Source organism: Taudactylus pleione, unplaced genomic scaffold, assembly GCF_031769625.1.
Source record: "Taudactylus pleione unplaced genomic scaffold, aTauple2 ptg000113l, whole genome shotgun sequence".
NCBI lineage: Eukaryota > Metazoa > Chordata > Amphibia > Anura > Myobatrachidae > Taudactylus > Taudactylus pleione.
Genome location: NW_028284515.1, coordinates 1,629,110 through 1,647,045, shown reverse-complemented (window position 1 = coordinate 1,647,045; position 17,936 = coordinate 1,629,110). Strand labels below are relative to the sequence as shown.

At 42.9% G+C, this 17,936-nt stretch overlaps 1 protein-coding gene across 2 annotated transcripts in view; it reads right to left on the bottom strand.

The window, feature by feature from the left end:
- MIPOL1 (mirror-image polydactyly 1) overlaps nucleotides 1–17,936 on the bottom strand; it is a 458,494-nt gene that overhangs the window by 255,696 nt on the left and 184,862 nt on the right. For both annotated transcript variants that reach the window (XM_088471287.1, XM_088471288.1), the window contains one exon: nucleotides 1,176–1,281. In XM_088471287.1, the coding sequence (XP_088327413.1) occupies nucleotides 1,176–1,281 (106 nt within the window). The remainder of the gene's footprint in view (nucleotides 1–1,175; nucleotides 1,282–17,936) is intronic.

The following is a 17,936-nucleotide window of genomic DNA, read 5'->3' as shown; positions in this document are numbered from 1 at the left end:
TCCTCACCAAAGATGACTGATACAATGAGGATCTATTCTAAAAACTTGAACAGGACCATTTTATAAGATAGCTATGCCACCTTTTGGTGTGCAATCGTGCTCTGATATACGCATACCTTCGGCCTCACAACGCACACCAAGGCGCGCGTAGATCAGAGCATGATCTATTATTTATATTACTCTAAACTGTCGGGCATATGAACCAGTGTAAAATATCTGCACATCAAACCTATACTCAGACATAATTACCATATATGAGTAATGGGCAACAGGCTACCCTCTAAGCCCTCACTTACAGGCCCCAGCTTTTTCCTGCTTTGTCAACTTATTTTTTAAAAGTTGTAAAGGTTGTTTAAAAGGGCTGTTGAAACTTTATTACAGATAGAAGTCTCTTTCATTGATTAAATTTATCAAATTAACTTTCTACTGAGATTAAGAGTAATATGCAGCCCCTTTGAAGAATAGAGAGCCGCCCTAGGTGGACCTCGACGTTTATCAGGCTGTCTATCACTGGCATACATGTTTGGCTGCTAAAAATGTTAAGAGGTTAAACCCTTTTGTACAATAGTGAGATATATATATATATATATATATATATATATATATATAAACCTATATAAAATATATACTATAAGCATTATTATTAGTAATCTATGCTGTATACTGTTCTGTAAAATTGCATTTCAGTACCATTGATGCATTTTGAGTTCCAAAAAGATTCCGTTCAGAACGGTCTAAATTCATTCTAGATACACAAGTGTGCATATACACAGGCATAAAAATATAAACACAATAGCAATTTGCTAAATGCCACGAAGTGACAATGTGACGTGTATGGATCATGGCGTATGATCCAAGCTGTTATTCCTCCCTCTCCCCCTCTCGTACTCTATTTGCTCAAGACCTTCCAACTAAACAAACAAGCTCTTTGTGATTGGATTGACATGGTGCTAACACGCTTAATGCCCAAATCATCATGAATGCAGGTAGAGTTCTCACTAATACCAATACCAGGATCTTCAACGCAGAGCCACACAGGCACTTTAAAACCGCCCCAAAAAAGTCCAGGAAAAAGTTATTCCTTCCCCTCCCTGAGTAAATAAAGCCAGCATTAAGTGAGCCACGTCATTTCTGCAACCACGTCTCATCTACGCAAGACTAAGCCTTTGTGTTACCTGCAGTCTTCTCAGCTATCCTGGCCTGCGACGCTTGTTCCAACAGCTCTGCGTCCAACTTCAGTGTGTCCAGTTCTCTCTCTCTGCTCATCAGTGCTTCTTGCAGCTGCGAATAAACAGGGAAATTCAAACGATCAATGTGTATAATACAAACAGGCTCTGCAACCTTTTTATTTACACATCTATCTCCAGATGTCTACACCGTACCACTCCAACAGTGTATTTATTTTATAATGTAAATGTTTAGATGGCATTTTACTTGGCTACATGATCGCCTTTTAAGTTAATGCAAATTACGACTTTATTTTACTTATAGCGCTAATGGTCTTGTCACAGAATAGCGCAGTGCCTTCTAACTTTGACAGTGCCGACCTGGGATAAACAGGATTTACAATTGTTGTCTGCAGGTTTGGGTCACCTACCTAGACTGGCTGCTACAAGGGCAGAGGACCCACAAAGCTTGTTACTGTTTACTACTACGTTTGACCTATTTAATGCTTATAATAGTATGAGTATGTTTTTATTAATTGGCTTATTTTAATATGCAATCTTTTGAACCTGTTTTATGTGAGATACATGTCAATACTGGCAATATGTATCAGTTTATAATAGGTTGTTTATGCTGAAACTATACAAACTTTACTGTACAACTGCCACATACAGGCAATATATTGACATATTAAATAAATATAATTTATGGAGATATACACAGTATGATGTCTGCAAAACTACTTGCAATTAGTAAAGAATGACACATAGAAGTCAATTCAATTATCTGCGAGTTAGCTCCTGGCACAAGTGCCACACGCCATACACACTCTAGCCCCCTGACTCTGCAAGTCCGTGGTGAGATGAGGTGCCCCTGCCTTCGTTTCCATGGTGTGGCAACTGCACTTTGCCCCGTTTGCGCCTTATTGAATTGACCCCTTAGTATAATAACTATGACTATTATCAAAAAAATATGAACTTATGCTTAGCTCATGAAACCCCCCCCCCCCCCCAAATAAAAAAAGTTACAACTAAAAACACCCTAAAGTAAGACTGATTTTACGGGACCCGTGTGCCAATAATAAACCCAGTTGAGAGGAGGAGCTGCCAGATGCCTCACGGCTATGGCACACTTTAATTAACTTGAAGTCTACAAGCTAGAGGTATAACTCTTGCACATAGAATAAGTACGCTGTAAGAAAACCAAGTATGTGGTCTTGCAAACAGTCATAAAGAAAAACATACTAATGATTTACTGTAACTCAATAAAACAAAGCCTAATATTAACAGTGATTAATTGCCAGTCACTCTCATCACAAGTAAGCTGAAATGCTGATCAGCCAATCACTGCCTGCATCTATGTCAAAGGCTTGTACGGGTGGATGCTGCCTGTTATCCCACAAAGTCCAAATTGATGCTCTCTGACTAAAGTACAGGCTGACACCTAGTATTGCAATAAAGTATATTTAGGAGGTGCCTTTACCCAGTATTCTGATAACTCCCATATCTCCACCACTGAAATGTATATTAGGGCCACTGTGTCTTTCTTCCTAATCATATTCAAAATGTAAATGCATGGTATATCAGGCAGTGTCCCTAGAAAACATAACACGTCATTCCGTGATGACAGATAAGCTTCATCACATGAGGTATGAGAAAGAACATGTGAGCTGAGCAGAGTCACGCTGAGTGACAGAGGAGATAGCTGTAGTTATTATAAGTAATCCAGTTCCCTGGAGCACAAAAGGAACATAATCATACAAATAGATTATGAATATAGCAAAGTAGATGTATAGGCATTATATACTGCTTTATTTCAGACTTTGTACACTTAGCAAGATACAAGTAGAGTCTGTCATTGGATTCCCAAGGAAAAGCCTGGGGTACAATCCTTCTCAATCTTTTGGCACCACCTGAGAGAATGTCTATGGAGACCTCCATGTGCATGGCTGCTGTCTGACTGTATGTCATACTGACAGCTGCCAATCATGCACACTTCAGTACATCCCACTGTATCCCAAAGATAATCTTATTTCCACTGTCCAGAGGGATGGCAATGGGGGTAACTACTGTCATGCTCTTGAAACAAGATAAGGTGACGCCAGGGGGGCCAAAGCCACTTCTTCCATCTTATGTCCAACCAATCGCTTACCAGCAAACACACCATTGGATATTCCACTGCTTTGAGATGGCTGAGACAATGGTGCATTTGTGAGCTGCAAATGACATACAATATAGTGAGTTACTAGTGCTTCATCAGGTGTCTGTTTGAGTCATTTCTAATTAGTGACTTCAGTAAATAAGTGATGCTAGTAACCAATTATAGTGCATATCACTAGCCTGCACATTTCATTGACACATCAGGGATGCTTAATACTGGCTGCAAAGGAACTGCACTGTAAACTGGCAGCATTAAAGCTGCCCGTATACTCAGCACCAGGCTATATTACATGCTGTTCATAGGGCTGTATTACACTTGCCATACAGTATGATTAACTTCCACATGGAGGGTATTATAATGCTGGCAGGGAAGGTATGGTAATTTACACCAAGCTTACATTTTTCCTGGCAGTGGGAAGGACCTATGGGTTATGTCCCTGTCACTCCAATCTCTACGTTCTCTCCTTCTAGCAGAGGCTGTCTGTGATATGTAGAAGTACCAACTCACACATGATGATGGCTAACTTGGTCCAAGTTGAGCATTACTTGTAGTGTGTGTTATCCCAAATAAAAGATCCTATCGTTAGATGATCACAATGTCATGTGTGTGCAGTCATCAGGCGAGAGAGGGAACACAGATGTTTCCTAAATCCAATGCAAAACTATGGTATCTTAGTATGTACAGTCGTTCTAAAATTCAAGGGTAGCTCCTGCTGTGAAATGAATAGACAGACGCACTGAATCCAATATAGAGACTGTGCATGTCTGTCCGTCCACCATATTTCACAGTTGGACCATTCATGATCTGAAGGCCCAGGGCAGCAGCAATTAGCCCTTTCCTAATACCTATCATGTCAATGCAAACCTCCTAAAAGACAAACATAACTCTTTGAAAGCAATTATTTTAGTTATACTGGACATGGTTTTATCTGGTCAATTGCAAGCATACAGCACATGATTAGAACTAATTATTGGCACAGCATGGCAAACAGAAGGACAATAGAGTGTTGATGTGCTATGACACACATAACTGAGGAATAAGGTGTTTATGACTTCGCTGTCTAATTTACACACATCCGTGTGAAACAACGCTGCAAGGTCTATTGCCTCCAAGGAGTGATATCATTTGGATCCATGACCATGACGAGAAGGATTCCCATTTAGGACAGCATATTCCTATTTACTAGAGAGTTTGGTAACAAAGCGCTAAAATTAGTAAATGGAATCACTGAAAACCTGTTAATGGTTTTGCTGCCTTAACTAGATCTAGTGAGTGTAGTAATAATAATGTAGGAGTGTACGCTCAGCTGCACATAATAAAGCAAAGGATTTCCAACGCCCCACTACAACAACAGCTGCAATATATGAAAATATATAGGTTTCATTCATCTGCACCTTGTGCCTAATAGCATTAGTTTCATGCATTTTACTAGCGTTCTTAGCGACAATAAAACGCATGTTAGTGGTTTGGACACTAGAAGCCACCGCTTTTACTAACGCTAATTAGTGTTGGTGTAGTGTTTGTTTTGCTGTCCAGTTTTAGACGTAAGCTCAAAGTACTAGTAAAAAAAAAAAAAAAAGTCTTACAAAAATGAGCAAAAAGGATACTTAATTGGCTGCTTAAAGTCCTAGCAGCAGACTTGCGATGTTTGGTCCAATTTCTTAGAGAAATTATGTATAAATTTTCTTTAAGAAAAAGCTTATTTGCAATGATTTTAGTGAAACCTGGCATTCAACAAGATACAATAACTATCCCTCCCTCAGTTAAAAAGGGGACACCACAGAAAGCTAGAGAGCCACTGCAGCTGCCCAGCGGTAGACGGGCCTTTAAATAGAAGCTAGCTAGGCAAGTTATGCTACTAAGATTATTGCATAGGTAAATCAATAAAAACCTTAGGTGTATTTGAAGACTTTACAATCTTAAAGTGGAGATCTGCGTTCAGTTTGTAACTGATTAATAAATAACATTCATCTGTAATCGTTACTTAACCTACTTTATATAGCGCACACATATTCCACAGCACTGTACAGAGAATATTTGTCCATTCACATCAGTCCCTGCCCCAGTGGAGCTTACAATCTATATTCCCTACACGCACACACATACACACTAGGGTTCTTTTTTTGTTGGGAGCCAACTAACCTACCAGTATATTTTTGGAGTGTGGGAGGAAACCGGAGTACCCGGAGGAAACCCATGCAAGCACAGAGAGAATATACAAACTCCACACAGTTAGGGCCGAAGTGGGAATCAAATCCACGACCTCAGTACTGCGAGGCAGTAATACTAACCATTACACTGTCAATGTTGCCACGAGAAGTTGTTCACTTAATGCAAACAAGAGCACCCAGAACAATACTGTTTCTGTATTGTTTTGCAACTTGCTTGTCTCATTCCTGTCATTACCAAATACAGTGAACCTTTACATATAATGAAATTCAACAGCAATGTTTAGATTCACATCTAAGAGAGATACAATCAGTGCTTTTTCACCTCCTCCTCCACCCTAGATTCCCTTAAAGTACATGAGGTTGTGACATTATGGTAGTGAACAAACAAGAATACATTTGGGAATGCATATAATGAGCACAGTATACCTCCTGGAGTAAGCTTTGACATTATCACTGTGAATTCACAGGTGCAAACTGACAAATCAGCTTTTTTTCCCTATACAGACTGTCAGTCTCAAGGTTTTATATTTGCCACTGAAGGAATACATACAGTACTTGCCAATAACTCCCCTTGCTTAATAAAAATATCAGTCTGGGCTGTGGCCAGATCAAGGTAATTACAGGAGCACATTGGGCTGTTTACCTGGTGCTACAAAAAAGCTTGGACAGGCAAGAGCTTTAGTGACATGACAAGTTATGTCATAGCATCCATTTGTGCTTGGCTAGCATGTATAAAACATTCACTTGTGTGCTAAGAAAAGATGCATCCAAATGACACTGTTTGGCTTTGTCCTTTGCTATTGTTGCTGCCGACCGCTGTTTTATGGGAAGCATAGCTTCCATCTATCTCTTGGTTAGACTTGGACACAAATTGTGCAATTCAGTAGGATTGCCATAAGTAGTATATTTTTACGGACACAGAATAACATATTTATTGAGGCTGCATTCTTGTATGGTAATCCTGTAGCTTCACATACTCTGTGTCTCTGTCATATCTGTTGGATATGTACTAGAAAGACTTGCTAGTCACTATTACATCACAAACATGCAGTAAACCAGTGGCTTCTGAAGACTACAATCTCTGCAATGGCAAATCTGCTTTACAAGCTACTGTATGACTCTAAAAGTTTCACTATGATACAGATATGTCATTGTCTGGCTAATAGCGCTGTTCTAATATTGCTCTACCGGGAAGCAATCGGGAAGCCGACTGCCTAAATACCGGCAGCCGGCTTCACGACTGTCTTATCCCGGCAAGGGTGAAATGCCGGGCGTCTAGATGTAGACGCCCGCATTTCCCCGACGCCGAGAGACCGGCGCCCGGCATCACGATCGTAGTGATGCCGGGCGCCGCGAGCGGACAGCCGCGGGGGGGAGGGTTAGGTTTATGACTCCCGGGGGGGACTTAGGGTTAGGCACCCCCCCGGGAGGGTTAGGGTTAGGCTAGGGGGAGGGAGGGTTAGGGTTAGGCACCCCCGGTGGGGACTTAGGGTTAGGCAACCCCCCGGGGGACTTAGGTTTAGGCAGCGGGGAAGGGGGTGGTTAGGGATAGGCACTTAGAGGGGGGAAGTTAGGGTTAGGCACCCCTAAGGAGGGTTAGGGTTGTTAGGTTAGTGGATACTTACCTATCCACGATCGGGATTTCCAGCGCTGCCGGGCTTCCGCTGCGTCGCACTCTGCTCCTGTCGGTCTGCCGCTGACGGGAATCGAATACCAATTCCGCTCTACCTGGCTGGCTAATTATAGTGTCATTAATTGTATCAACAATGTTCTTAAATATACCGCAACAGTGTTCTAAACAGTTCTTGGTTTTCATTTATTAAACTACCTTTTCCACTGCAGACATTAATGAATTTAAATGTTAATCACATTTCATTTTTTTTGTATTAATTGAAGCCTTTTAAATATCTGTTCTTACATGTGTACATAGGTGTCTAAGGGTGAGATTCATCAAAGCTCCTCCGGGAGGAGGCAGCCAGGTCAGTACAGCTTGGGGGCATGATGCACATTTGGGGGTGGAGCGGGGGGCTTGACTGCGTGACCGTCTTATTGCGACCCTGCCCCGTTACCCAATGCTGAGAATACCGGCATTGTGCAGCACGGGGCAGGGCCCATGATGACGTGATTCAACGCGAATCGTGTCATCGGCTCCGCATGATGATGCAGGGGGGAAGAGGATGCTGGCAGCGGGGGGGGGATGGAAGCAACGGCTGGCCAGGAGACTTCGCTGCCTGTCCGGGTGGCGAGGAGCGCAACCTGATTTTCTGGAGCCTCCCGGCTGTTCCAGGAGGGTCGGCAAGTATGAGATAAAGTGAAGAGAGAAAGCTGATTGGTTGGTACTTTATTTCTCTCCAATTTTGATAAATCTCCCCTTAAGTCTGGAAGGACAGTTCGGTCAAGGTGTCTGGTGTGCATGCAGCTCTAGGTTTTGCAGAGGAATGCTTGGGGAGAGGCCAGAAAGCAGAAGGCTGCTCGTAAACAAACGTCCTTTCAAATAGCCCTGGGTGTACCATGACAGGACTGCAGTAGGTCATACCTTGACAATACAGCAGAAATATATCTAGAATTCTGAAACTAAAAATATAACACACTCTAATTTATAAATCTATCTCCACCAGACAAAATCCACTAAGATGCCACATTATTTGAAAGAGAAGACTCTCTTCTTTCAATTAAGGGTTCCCCTGAGTTTATTGAAGACAGGAATAGGGAAAATATTCTCCCAACCCTGGACTTAATAATTATTTCTGCAGTGATGCGATGTTCTCTGGTGTTTGCACATGATCATCAGAAATTAACCTCCAAGGGACTCCCCTCTTTCGAATAAGGGCACCCAAGTCTATAGGAGTCAGCATTGGGGAGATAGAACACTTTTAATGCTCTCTCTCCTATTTCTGGCTTGTACAAATGTATGCAGTGTTTTACGTTGGAGAGCAGAGGCTTAATTACATCATCATGTCCCCTGGAATGATTATATCAAGAACTGCCCCAAACCCATCTGCACCCCTGCAGTGCTCCCTAGCTGCACAGAGGTTAAAAAAGAGCTCTACCCACAATGAAAATGGGTGGAGTCCAAAGAGTTAATATTAAACACTGATAACATATATAGATGTCATACTGTTATGTTACTGTAATACAAGTCATTTTTTAGGTTTGAATGAGTTATCCTGGCAAGAGATTATACCCAATTATAAAGTCTTGTAAGTACATTTTTGGGGAATTACAGGTTAATGTTAACTCACGCAAATGGTAAATCAAGATGACAGGTTTGAACTGGGCAATCCCTATCAGCTACTGTACCTATGAAAAGCCATACGCTGTGTCAGATGGCACATGCGGAACAGATAAGGTCACACCTAGCATCTAATCAGAAGGCTGGGCATTTTATAGCTACGGCTGCTGTTCTCACACACCCTCAGCGATAACCCACAAACAAGGAAGATTCAAAAGTTGAAATGTATTATAGAAAGAGCATGAATAAAGACAAAAGACAATAGCTGTCAATTATTTCTTTGTATTACATTATTAGTATTGGAACGGGTTACAAGCAGCGACAGCTTCTGGTCGTGTAAGGCACAGTATAATAACAGAGCAGCTCTTTCTAAAATCTAAACATACAAGAGCTGTTATATATTATGAGCCAAGCAAAGCACTGAGGAACAGTCCCTGAGTTGTATCTCGAGGGAAGAAGGCAGCTTTCTGGAAACAAATGAATATGTGGTTTTCTACAATCACTAAGCGGCAGAATGAGGTCAGGTTTTATTAGCTGTTAAAGTTCCTGTTACGTAGTAACACCGCAATGTATTGTGTAACGCACGTATGCTGTTCTATTGCATTTTACCCTGTCAGTAGAGGTGACAGGAAGCTTTATCTTAATGCTAGTAGTAACCATATGGCAAAGACACAGGGAAAGCTAGTAAGTGAAGAGGGTAAATAGGAAGAGGACTGTAATAAATAAATCTATTTTATTACTTATATTATTGAAAAAAAAAAACAGCACAGGGTGTTCCAGTCAACTAGGGCAACTTAGGGTAAAGAAGGAGAAATTATATAACATGTCCTAAAGGTGGGTGCAGTCTTTCCAGCGGGCACCTTTTCTGTGCCATCACTGCCCATGTGCAATGTCCTACACTAGTTCCTATCTATAAAAATGGGATGCGGTTAAAATCCAGATAGAGGGGATTCCGGAGGTCAGAATGCCGGTGCCGGAATCCCGACACCTGTCAGAATCTAGCCGTCGGAATCCCGAACGCCGCCATCCTGTACCCATCCTTATAGAAATAGGTAAGCACAAATAATTCAGTCCCTGTATTGGAAGCAGTATGTTTGACCAGCGGACGTGAGCCGATGGAGGAGATCCCGACAGCAGAGGTAAGTTTACTATTCCTAGCCCTTTCCCACCCCTAACCCACCTTTAGGGGTGCCTAACTCTAACCTCCCCCTATTAGTGCCTAAACCTACCCCCCCTACCCGCACCCTAAACCTAACCCTCCCGGGGGGGTACCTAATACTAAATCCCACTGGGGGGGTCCTAAAACCTAACCCCCCCAATCCCTGGCTACGTGGATACTTACCCCCGGCGTTGGATGATTGGTCTGGCGTCCTGTCGGTGTTCCTGCGTCGGGATTAACATAGGGGTAGGTATTTCAATGCCTATGTTAGATCCCTTACCGGGATTACACTGTCGGTATTGAGACCAACGGCCATGCGCCGGTCTCATAACTACATACCCCTGTATTAAACATGCGACTAATATTGAAAACAAACTTTAGTGGTCCGGAGTGGCACGCCTACACTTCTGACAGGAAGTGTCCAGAGCAGAACCACGCTTATGTGGGCACAAAACCAGACCATACTGTAAGATAGCATTAGATGGACATGGAAAAATGCAGTGTGATTATCTATGCCAAACTGTCCATACATCGCTCTGCGTGTGTGGGCCCAAAGCTAAAAGCAATATTAATTACAACCCGACTGAATATTCAACATATTGATAAAAGTGTCAAACTATGACTGAAATCTGTAAGACTATTGGACCCCCACATGCAGAGCTGTAACTAGACTTTTTGGTGCCTGTGCCAGAAAGAGCATTTTTCAAAGGGACATAATGCACCCAAAAAAGGGGAATGGCCTCATGGGGAAGGGCCAGGGAAGGGATAGGGGAGGCCAGGAGATGCTGGGGATGAAATAAGAGGAAGCTACAAGTGAGAATGATAATAAACAGAAATATGACAGGCCCAAACAGCGCCTACTGACCTGTGGTGCCCTGTGCCATGGCACCGGCCGCTCTACCCTAGCTACGGCCCTGCCCACATGAACCCGTTTGTTTGGCCAATGTGCTAAATGACCAAAAATGATCGGCTTGTGCAGCGCATAGTTATTTGGCACTATGGCTGAAGCACTGGATCTATTCCTGTGTTATCATTTTATATAGTCTAGGCGTTGCTGCTTTCACCTTTACTTAAGAGAACACACACTGCACTAAAACACAACACACAACAGTTTATCACCTTATCTCTCAGCATATTTCTTTTTAATTTAATCCACAAACACTTAAGTCTATAGCTGGGTACACACCATACGATGATGCGACCCAGCGGCTGTGCAATGCAGTGTAACAATACATCGTGCGCACCCTGCACACTGCACGACCCGGCGTACGACGACGAGATGTATCTTTAGATGCTGCATGTAACTACACTGCCTCGTTCAATGCACCATTCCATCCAACGTGCAGGACAGCAGATGGGAAGATGCGATGAATGACCGTCGGGAACAACAGATCGGGCGTACACACTAGAAGATGTGTACGAATATCATTCCGATCCACGACGGAATGATATCTCGTATGACGGATCGTGTAGTGTGTACCCAACTTAAAATGGTTACCACTGAAATATAACATTTAATGTAGCACCATCTTCAGTCCATGTCGGATCAGTATGCATTGTGCCATAAACGTACTTTGCTTCCTAAATTGTGCGCGGTAACACTACAATCCTAGTAGCAGGGTTGAATAACAACTGAGGCCATTATGAGGAAATTGCTTTAGTTTGTGGCACCATTTATCCTAGTATAAATGCTATACATTTGAGATTTGGATTTTCAACTCTTTGCACTAAAGGGCATATTAAGAAAAAAGGGGGCCAGGGTGCAGTCTTCGTCTGGGCCCCATCCTCTCTAACCGGTGGCACAAGTGAGTAGACTGGCACTGTGCCATAGTCTATTGTGCATGTGCAGGTCTCCGGGAACATGGAGCCATTTTCCCAGTGATTTGTGAAATGCTGCCGCTGTAGAACTCCAGAGAGGTAAGTATTGATGAACATGGGTTTAGGGTGTGGTGTGGGCCAGTGTGCACCGCACACCCATTGTAGATATGTCACTGTGTGCATTCTTGTGGTGTTCTGGTGATCTCAGATGTGTTTAACAAGAATTCAAGGATGTTTTGTTCATGAGGTCCTGTCCTTTTGAGTTTCAGGATGGGAGTTTCTGTGTCTGTGGATGCATTCTCCAGCTGTCTAAAGCTTCCTCTAGTGATCAGTTCATGGCTGCTGTCCTATTAACCAATATTAAGTAACTTGTACCATTGTTAATCACAGGTTAATAAGACAGTGGGCATGGGCTGATCACTAGAGGTAGCGTCAAGTAACCAGTGGATGTAAGTAGACGCAGCAAGGAAAGTCAGGGCCAGATTAACAATGGGGCAAATAGGACTACAGCCCTAGACCTCCACATAACATTAAACCCATCCTTATGACACCTAGCTAGTCACACGGTAGACCATAAATTATAGGTATTAAAATTTTTCCTATTATTTGTACTTTTACATATTTTATACAGACAGTGGGGCTGATAGAGTAGGGGGTGTACACGGCCACATGGCACTGACCACACCCACACAGCACTGGACACAGCTCCTCCCCTTCTCACAACAAGCACTTCATCAATTTCAGTCCCAGGTCCATGTTAGTTTGGCCCTAGGGAAAGCGATTTACCACCTGGTACAGTAAGGGAATTCCTGCGCATAACAAGGGAAACTACACACACCGGACAAAATAATATGGAATGCGGAAAGACAAGGTGGTATAAGTTCAACGAAGCGGGACGTGAACATGCGTGTAGATGGTGACACAAACTATTGGATGATCATTGTGAATGTCTGAGGTATTAATACAATGCAAATTTGTTGAGATATTGTTTCTTTTTCAGGTGGATTCATGGGTTGTACACATGACGTGACTGAGTAGCAAAAGGGAGCCACTGTTTTTGGCCGAGAGCATGGCAATAGCCTGGAGGAGGTGGTGGCGTTTGTTAGTGTGCCCTCAAAGACAGTGAGCAGTGGGCCTGATTCAGAGCTGGACGCCATTTGCGCTCGCTCGTCCAGAAAAAGGGGCTGGCTATTTAAATTGACCGTTTGCTCTTTGCGGTCTGTTGATGCCTCTATGTCTGAACGAGCGAACAAAACATGCAGACTTTTTTTGTAAAAAACGCCCCCTGGCCGCTCGCATCCTACGTCATCTCCGCTATTTATTAGATTAATCGAGTACATCGAAAGGCGTCTGAACTGCTCGCAGTGCTTGTGGTTGGATTTTCCTACCGCAATCATGCGAGCAGTTCTGGCTAAGAAATAACCAAGTGATGTGGTCGATGACGCTGCTTTGTTAATTATGCACACCCTTCAAAACGCCCGTTTTGACCTTTTGGCACGCCTGCTTTCGGATCTCCACTCCCCGTTTTCAAGCACCTTCCCCTGTTACCACCCACAAACGCCTCATCCTGTCACTCAAATTAGCAGGCATTCGCTATTTTGCGAGCACACGATTTTCGGCCGCACTGACTGGTTGGCGCATGCGTACTAAAACCCATACGTATGCGCAGATGTGCGAACATCGCTCGGAGCAAACGAGCGGCCGCTTACGAGCGGCTCTGAATCAGGCCCAGTATTCATCTACAGTGGAAGAAGCATGGACACAAATAATATCAGTGGCGGCGGAACATTATTTTGTCCGGTGTGTTTATGTACTCATGGATACATTACCACTATAGTTGATAAATAGCCCATACGGATAAATATATTAGTTGATAACTTACTGATGTTAGGCCTAATATACTGTATAACTGCTACAAGAATGGGCTCTCTACTATATACTGTATTATATATTGGCCATCAGATAGGGCTCTATAGTAAATAACAAAAAACACTGCTGTGCCCATGTGTGCACCCTTTGCCGGTGTAGTGTGTGCGATTATCTATTAGTACCGGTACAAGCCCTTCCCTGATGTACATCCGAGCACCTTCATGTGCAAGGACTTTAGACGCAACCATTGGTTGTACCATCAAAACTTGCCCCGGCCACATGCTAGGTGCAGAATCATCAGACTATGACTTCCAATGTGAGTGATTAAGCAAATGAGTTAACAGCCAGTTCAGCGACATTCCCATAACATTCCCATAAGACGGACCATCCCAGTCACAGCCCTGCACATTTCCAATACATTTCTGATAACGTGCTTCTCAATCACAATTGCGCCTCTGAGCGCAGGCACTGTAAGGCTTTTTAGCGGCTTACACGCATGCACATTTGAAAAGCATTGACCATTTACATGAACATCGGCACTCCGTATCAGGCCTACTGTGTTTTCAGGAGCTGACGGCTCTAGAGGTGCCGGCCTCTAATGGGTTAATTATATAGAAGTGTGGTCTCTAATGGGTTAATTATATAGAAGTGTGGTTGTGTCAACACTGCCCCTGTGTGCGTGTATGTATTGAATGAAGATTGAGACAATGGGCTCAATCCTATGAACCGCAATATATTTACGGGTGCGAGTAAGTGCAACTATATGCCGCACTTTTGGCACCAGTGTATTTGTGTTCGCAGCCCCATACGGTTTGGACGAGATAGGGCTGCTATGAGTTCCAATGCAGCTGCTTACACACTGTTGAATGGCTGTGCGAGTGTATGGGGGTGAGTTAATTGGATTGAGCCCACTCTTTGAGTGTGAAAATGGTCTCTGTTAAGTTTACAGTTTAAACCATACTTTGGGGTCTATTTATTAAGCAGTGCTAAACCCAAATTATGGCGAAATCAGCCAAAAGGCCCTGTACCCACTTCACACCATTTATAAGGAAGCTACCTGCAGAAAAATCAAATATTTCTCGGGCGGTAACGCAGTTTGTGCCTCCATGGGAAAGTCGATTTCAGCAAATTTATCAAACCGCAAAAATCTTACCTTTTCCATGGAAACAAACGTCATCTCAGGATGGCACTAGATTTACCAACAAGATCTAGCTTTGCTGGATCTTGATGGGTAAAATCACTATGCATACAGTATGTACTGACATTAGCCATGCAGGAGCATTCTGCAGCACTTCCTCCTTGCCACTGACGAGGAGAAAATCCATGAGATACTGGGCCTGATTCAGACCCGCTCGCATGCGCGTTCGCGAGCCCCGGAGCAAGCGAGAAATCACTCGCTCCGGCGCTCGTATCCAAAAGGGGCGGCTGTCGATGTTGATCGACAGCTCGCCCTGTTTGGTAGGCGTGTCGGGGGTGGGGGGGGTGGCTGGCCAAATGAAGGTGTTCCCGAAGGAAGCTCACTGGGGGCTTGCGACGAACGAGACCCTACAACAAGGGTCTCGTCACAAGCCCGATGGTCGCGATGGTCGCAACCATCATCTGGCCGCTCGCTAAAGCTGTGGGTGGTCACCCACAGCTTAGCGAGCGGCCGGGAGGCCAAACAAAAAAAAAAACATGCGGCTGCCCTGATTCAGAGCAAGTGCTCGCTTTTTGCGAGCGGCTCTGAATCAGGCCCACTGTACATAATGATAGCTCCCACTGTGCCAGTGCACTAATGGTAAATATACCGGTTTATGCTATGCTTGGTGCTAGGTTTAACTGTATAATGGAGGCTTTACAAAAAAGGAGATAAAACCAAAACCTTCTGTTCCTGCACACAATACACTCAGAAGCAGAATTTGTTTTTGCTTCCGAATTGCACATTCAGAGTGGCCAATGGGGGTAACATTTTTAGTTATTAGTTAAATAATAAATTACATATCAAACTTTTCTTACAAGTAGGTTTTCTTTAACTTTAGAGAAAAAAAAATAAAAAATATTGTATTACAAGTTGAGACTCCCATATCCAAATATTCCAAAATACGGATTTTTTTTTTAGCATGACTGAGATAATGAAACCTTTGATTTTTTTATGGTTCAATGTGCACAAATTTTGTTTAGTGTCCAAATTTATAAGAAATATTGTAGAAAATTACCTTCAGGCTGTGTGTATAAGGTGTATATAAAACATAAATGCATTCTGTGTTTCCTATTCCCAAGATATTTCATTATGGTATGCAAATATTCCAAAATACGGAATATTCCGATATCCAAAATACCCCTGGTCCCAAGCATTTTGGATATGGGAGACTCAACCCTATAAAAGGTTCTATGCAATATAAACGGAACCATTTTCACCATCCCCGTATTAGAGGGCTCATCCTTCTGTTGGCTGCGTAGTCGCATAAACTTGAGCTATGAAGCTAATATACATACAGGCACAGTGTTAAAGACATAAAAATGAAAGTAATAATGCACTGTAATGAGCAGTGGTGCCAAAAATGTAGTTTTCCTTCTGATTCCTTTTGTTACCGTTGAAAAAATATTGTGTTGCAACAAGTGGAAAAGCGGGCAGGAATATACTGCGGTCTAAGGTGAGATGGGACAAGAGATTTAATTAGGAATTTAGTTGCAGGAAAGCCAGATTAATTGCTGATATAAAATAAAAATGATTGTTCACATCTGAGGTATCCATTTATACAGGTAGGCCTCCTGGATTATTTATATATTGTTTTATGTTGGCATGGAAACCAACCTTTGCTGGTTAGAAGGTTGCTGTATAACAATGGCATAATCTGCTGTTTTTTATTAAGGTATATGTTTACCAAACAGTCATCCTACGGATATCGACTTGCCACTCTTCTCAATGAGTTTTTATTGCTTCCCTGGGAACAGATTGTGAATACTTGCAATGCTGAGGTCATTGGCTTTGGCAGCTAGACCTCCATATTCACATTTCTGAACCAGGAAGAATGTATTACACAAAAATCTATATCCTTCTTTTCCTGCCAATCTGAAGAAAACCAGACGTGTCTACCACAGACCTTCCTCTATGATGACACCCTTGGATTGGGCGTCATCTGCTCTGTTCCGCACTTTACGCATTTTGGTAAGCCTAAGTATGCAATATCACGTCCCCCTCATCATCGAGAGGTGGCGCTCCATTTAAAACGGAGTCTATATTGTAACTTCGGCAGGAAATACAGAGGGACTAAATAAGCTTTTAACAGTTATGAGTTTTATGTTTGTCAGGAATAAATTCATTGAAATGACTTGTTCTTTTGACACTAGCTTCCATTTTCAATTATGACTGTGAAGGAGGAAATGGTAGTGCATGCTGGGGCATATAGTTCATCAGACTACTTAAGCCTGAGAAGTCAAGTTCGTGCTCCGTGCATATGAAAAAAAGCTATAAAAGATCCTTCTCTCACATTAATTATGGCTTTGGGTCATTATTGCGACAGACTTTGACATGCTCAACTAAGAATCTATCAGAAAGTCACTTTATCCTGAGGTCACATACATGCAATAACAGCAAGCAAAATTACACTGGTAATAGAGCTGTTTTTGACACAGTCAAGTAATTATGTCAAGCGTTTGACAGATCTAGGAAAGCATTATGTGTTTGCTTTTACCACGGTCAAGTAAGCAAGACAGCCCGTTATGACATCAGTGAGTTCTGGAAGTATTGTTTCCTAGCCTGTGAAACAGTCTATATTTCCTAAGCTGTACATGGCAGTTGATATATTTGAAATGTAAGCTCACACAAGCCTAACCCCCATGGTACCTATACTGCTGTATGTACAGGTTATTCTGTCGGTAACACTTATTTGTGCCAAACAATGAGTTAAATTGGTGAAATATGAGGATATTGCATGTAAATATTTCTCTGCAAATTTCATGTTCATACAAATTGGAGTTAATATACGCTGACTAGCTAGTAAGGTAAGACTTACCCTTACCACTTCCCCCCCCCTCCCCGATGCCTAACCCTATCCCCCCCCCCTTAGTGCCTAACCCTAACCTTCCCCATTAGTGCCTAACCCTAACCTCCCCCTGCCCAGGACTTAAGCCTAACCCCCCCCGCCACAATGACCTCACAGGTAATACCCGGCGAGTACCATGCCGAGAAACTCTGGCCGTGACAATTGACCTTCAAAGTTGCAAAGTGCAAAGGCCCCATGAAGGGGCCGCTTTAATCACCTGCGAGCTGCCGCCGAAACAGCATCTGGTGGCTTCACGGGATGTTGTCTATGCCGATTTCTGCTTGCAGCCTAAGCAAGCAGAAATCTACCTTACTAAACTGTGTTTATAAACACAGCTC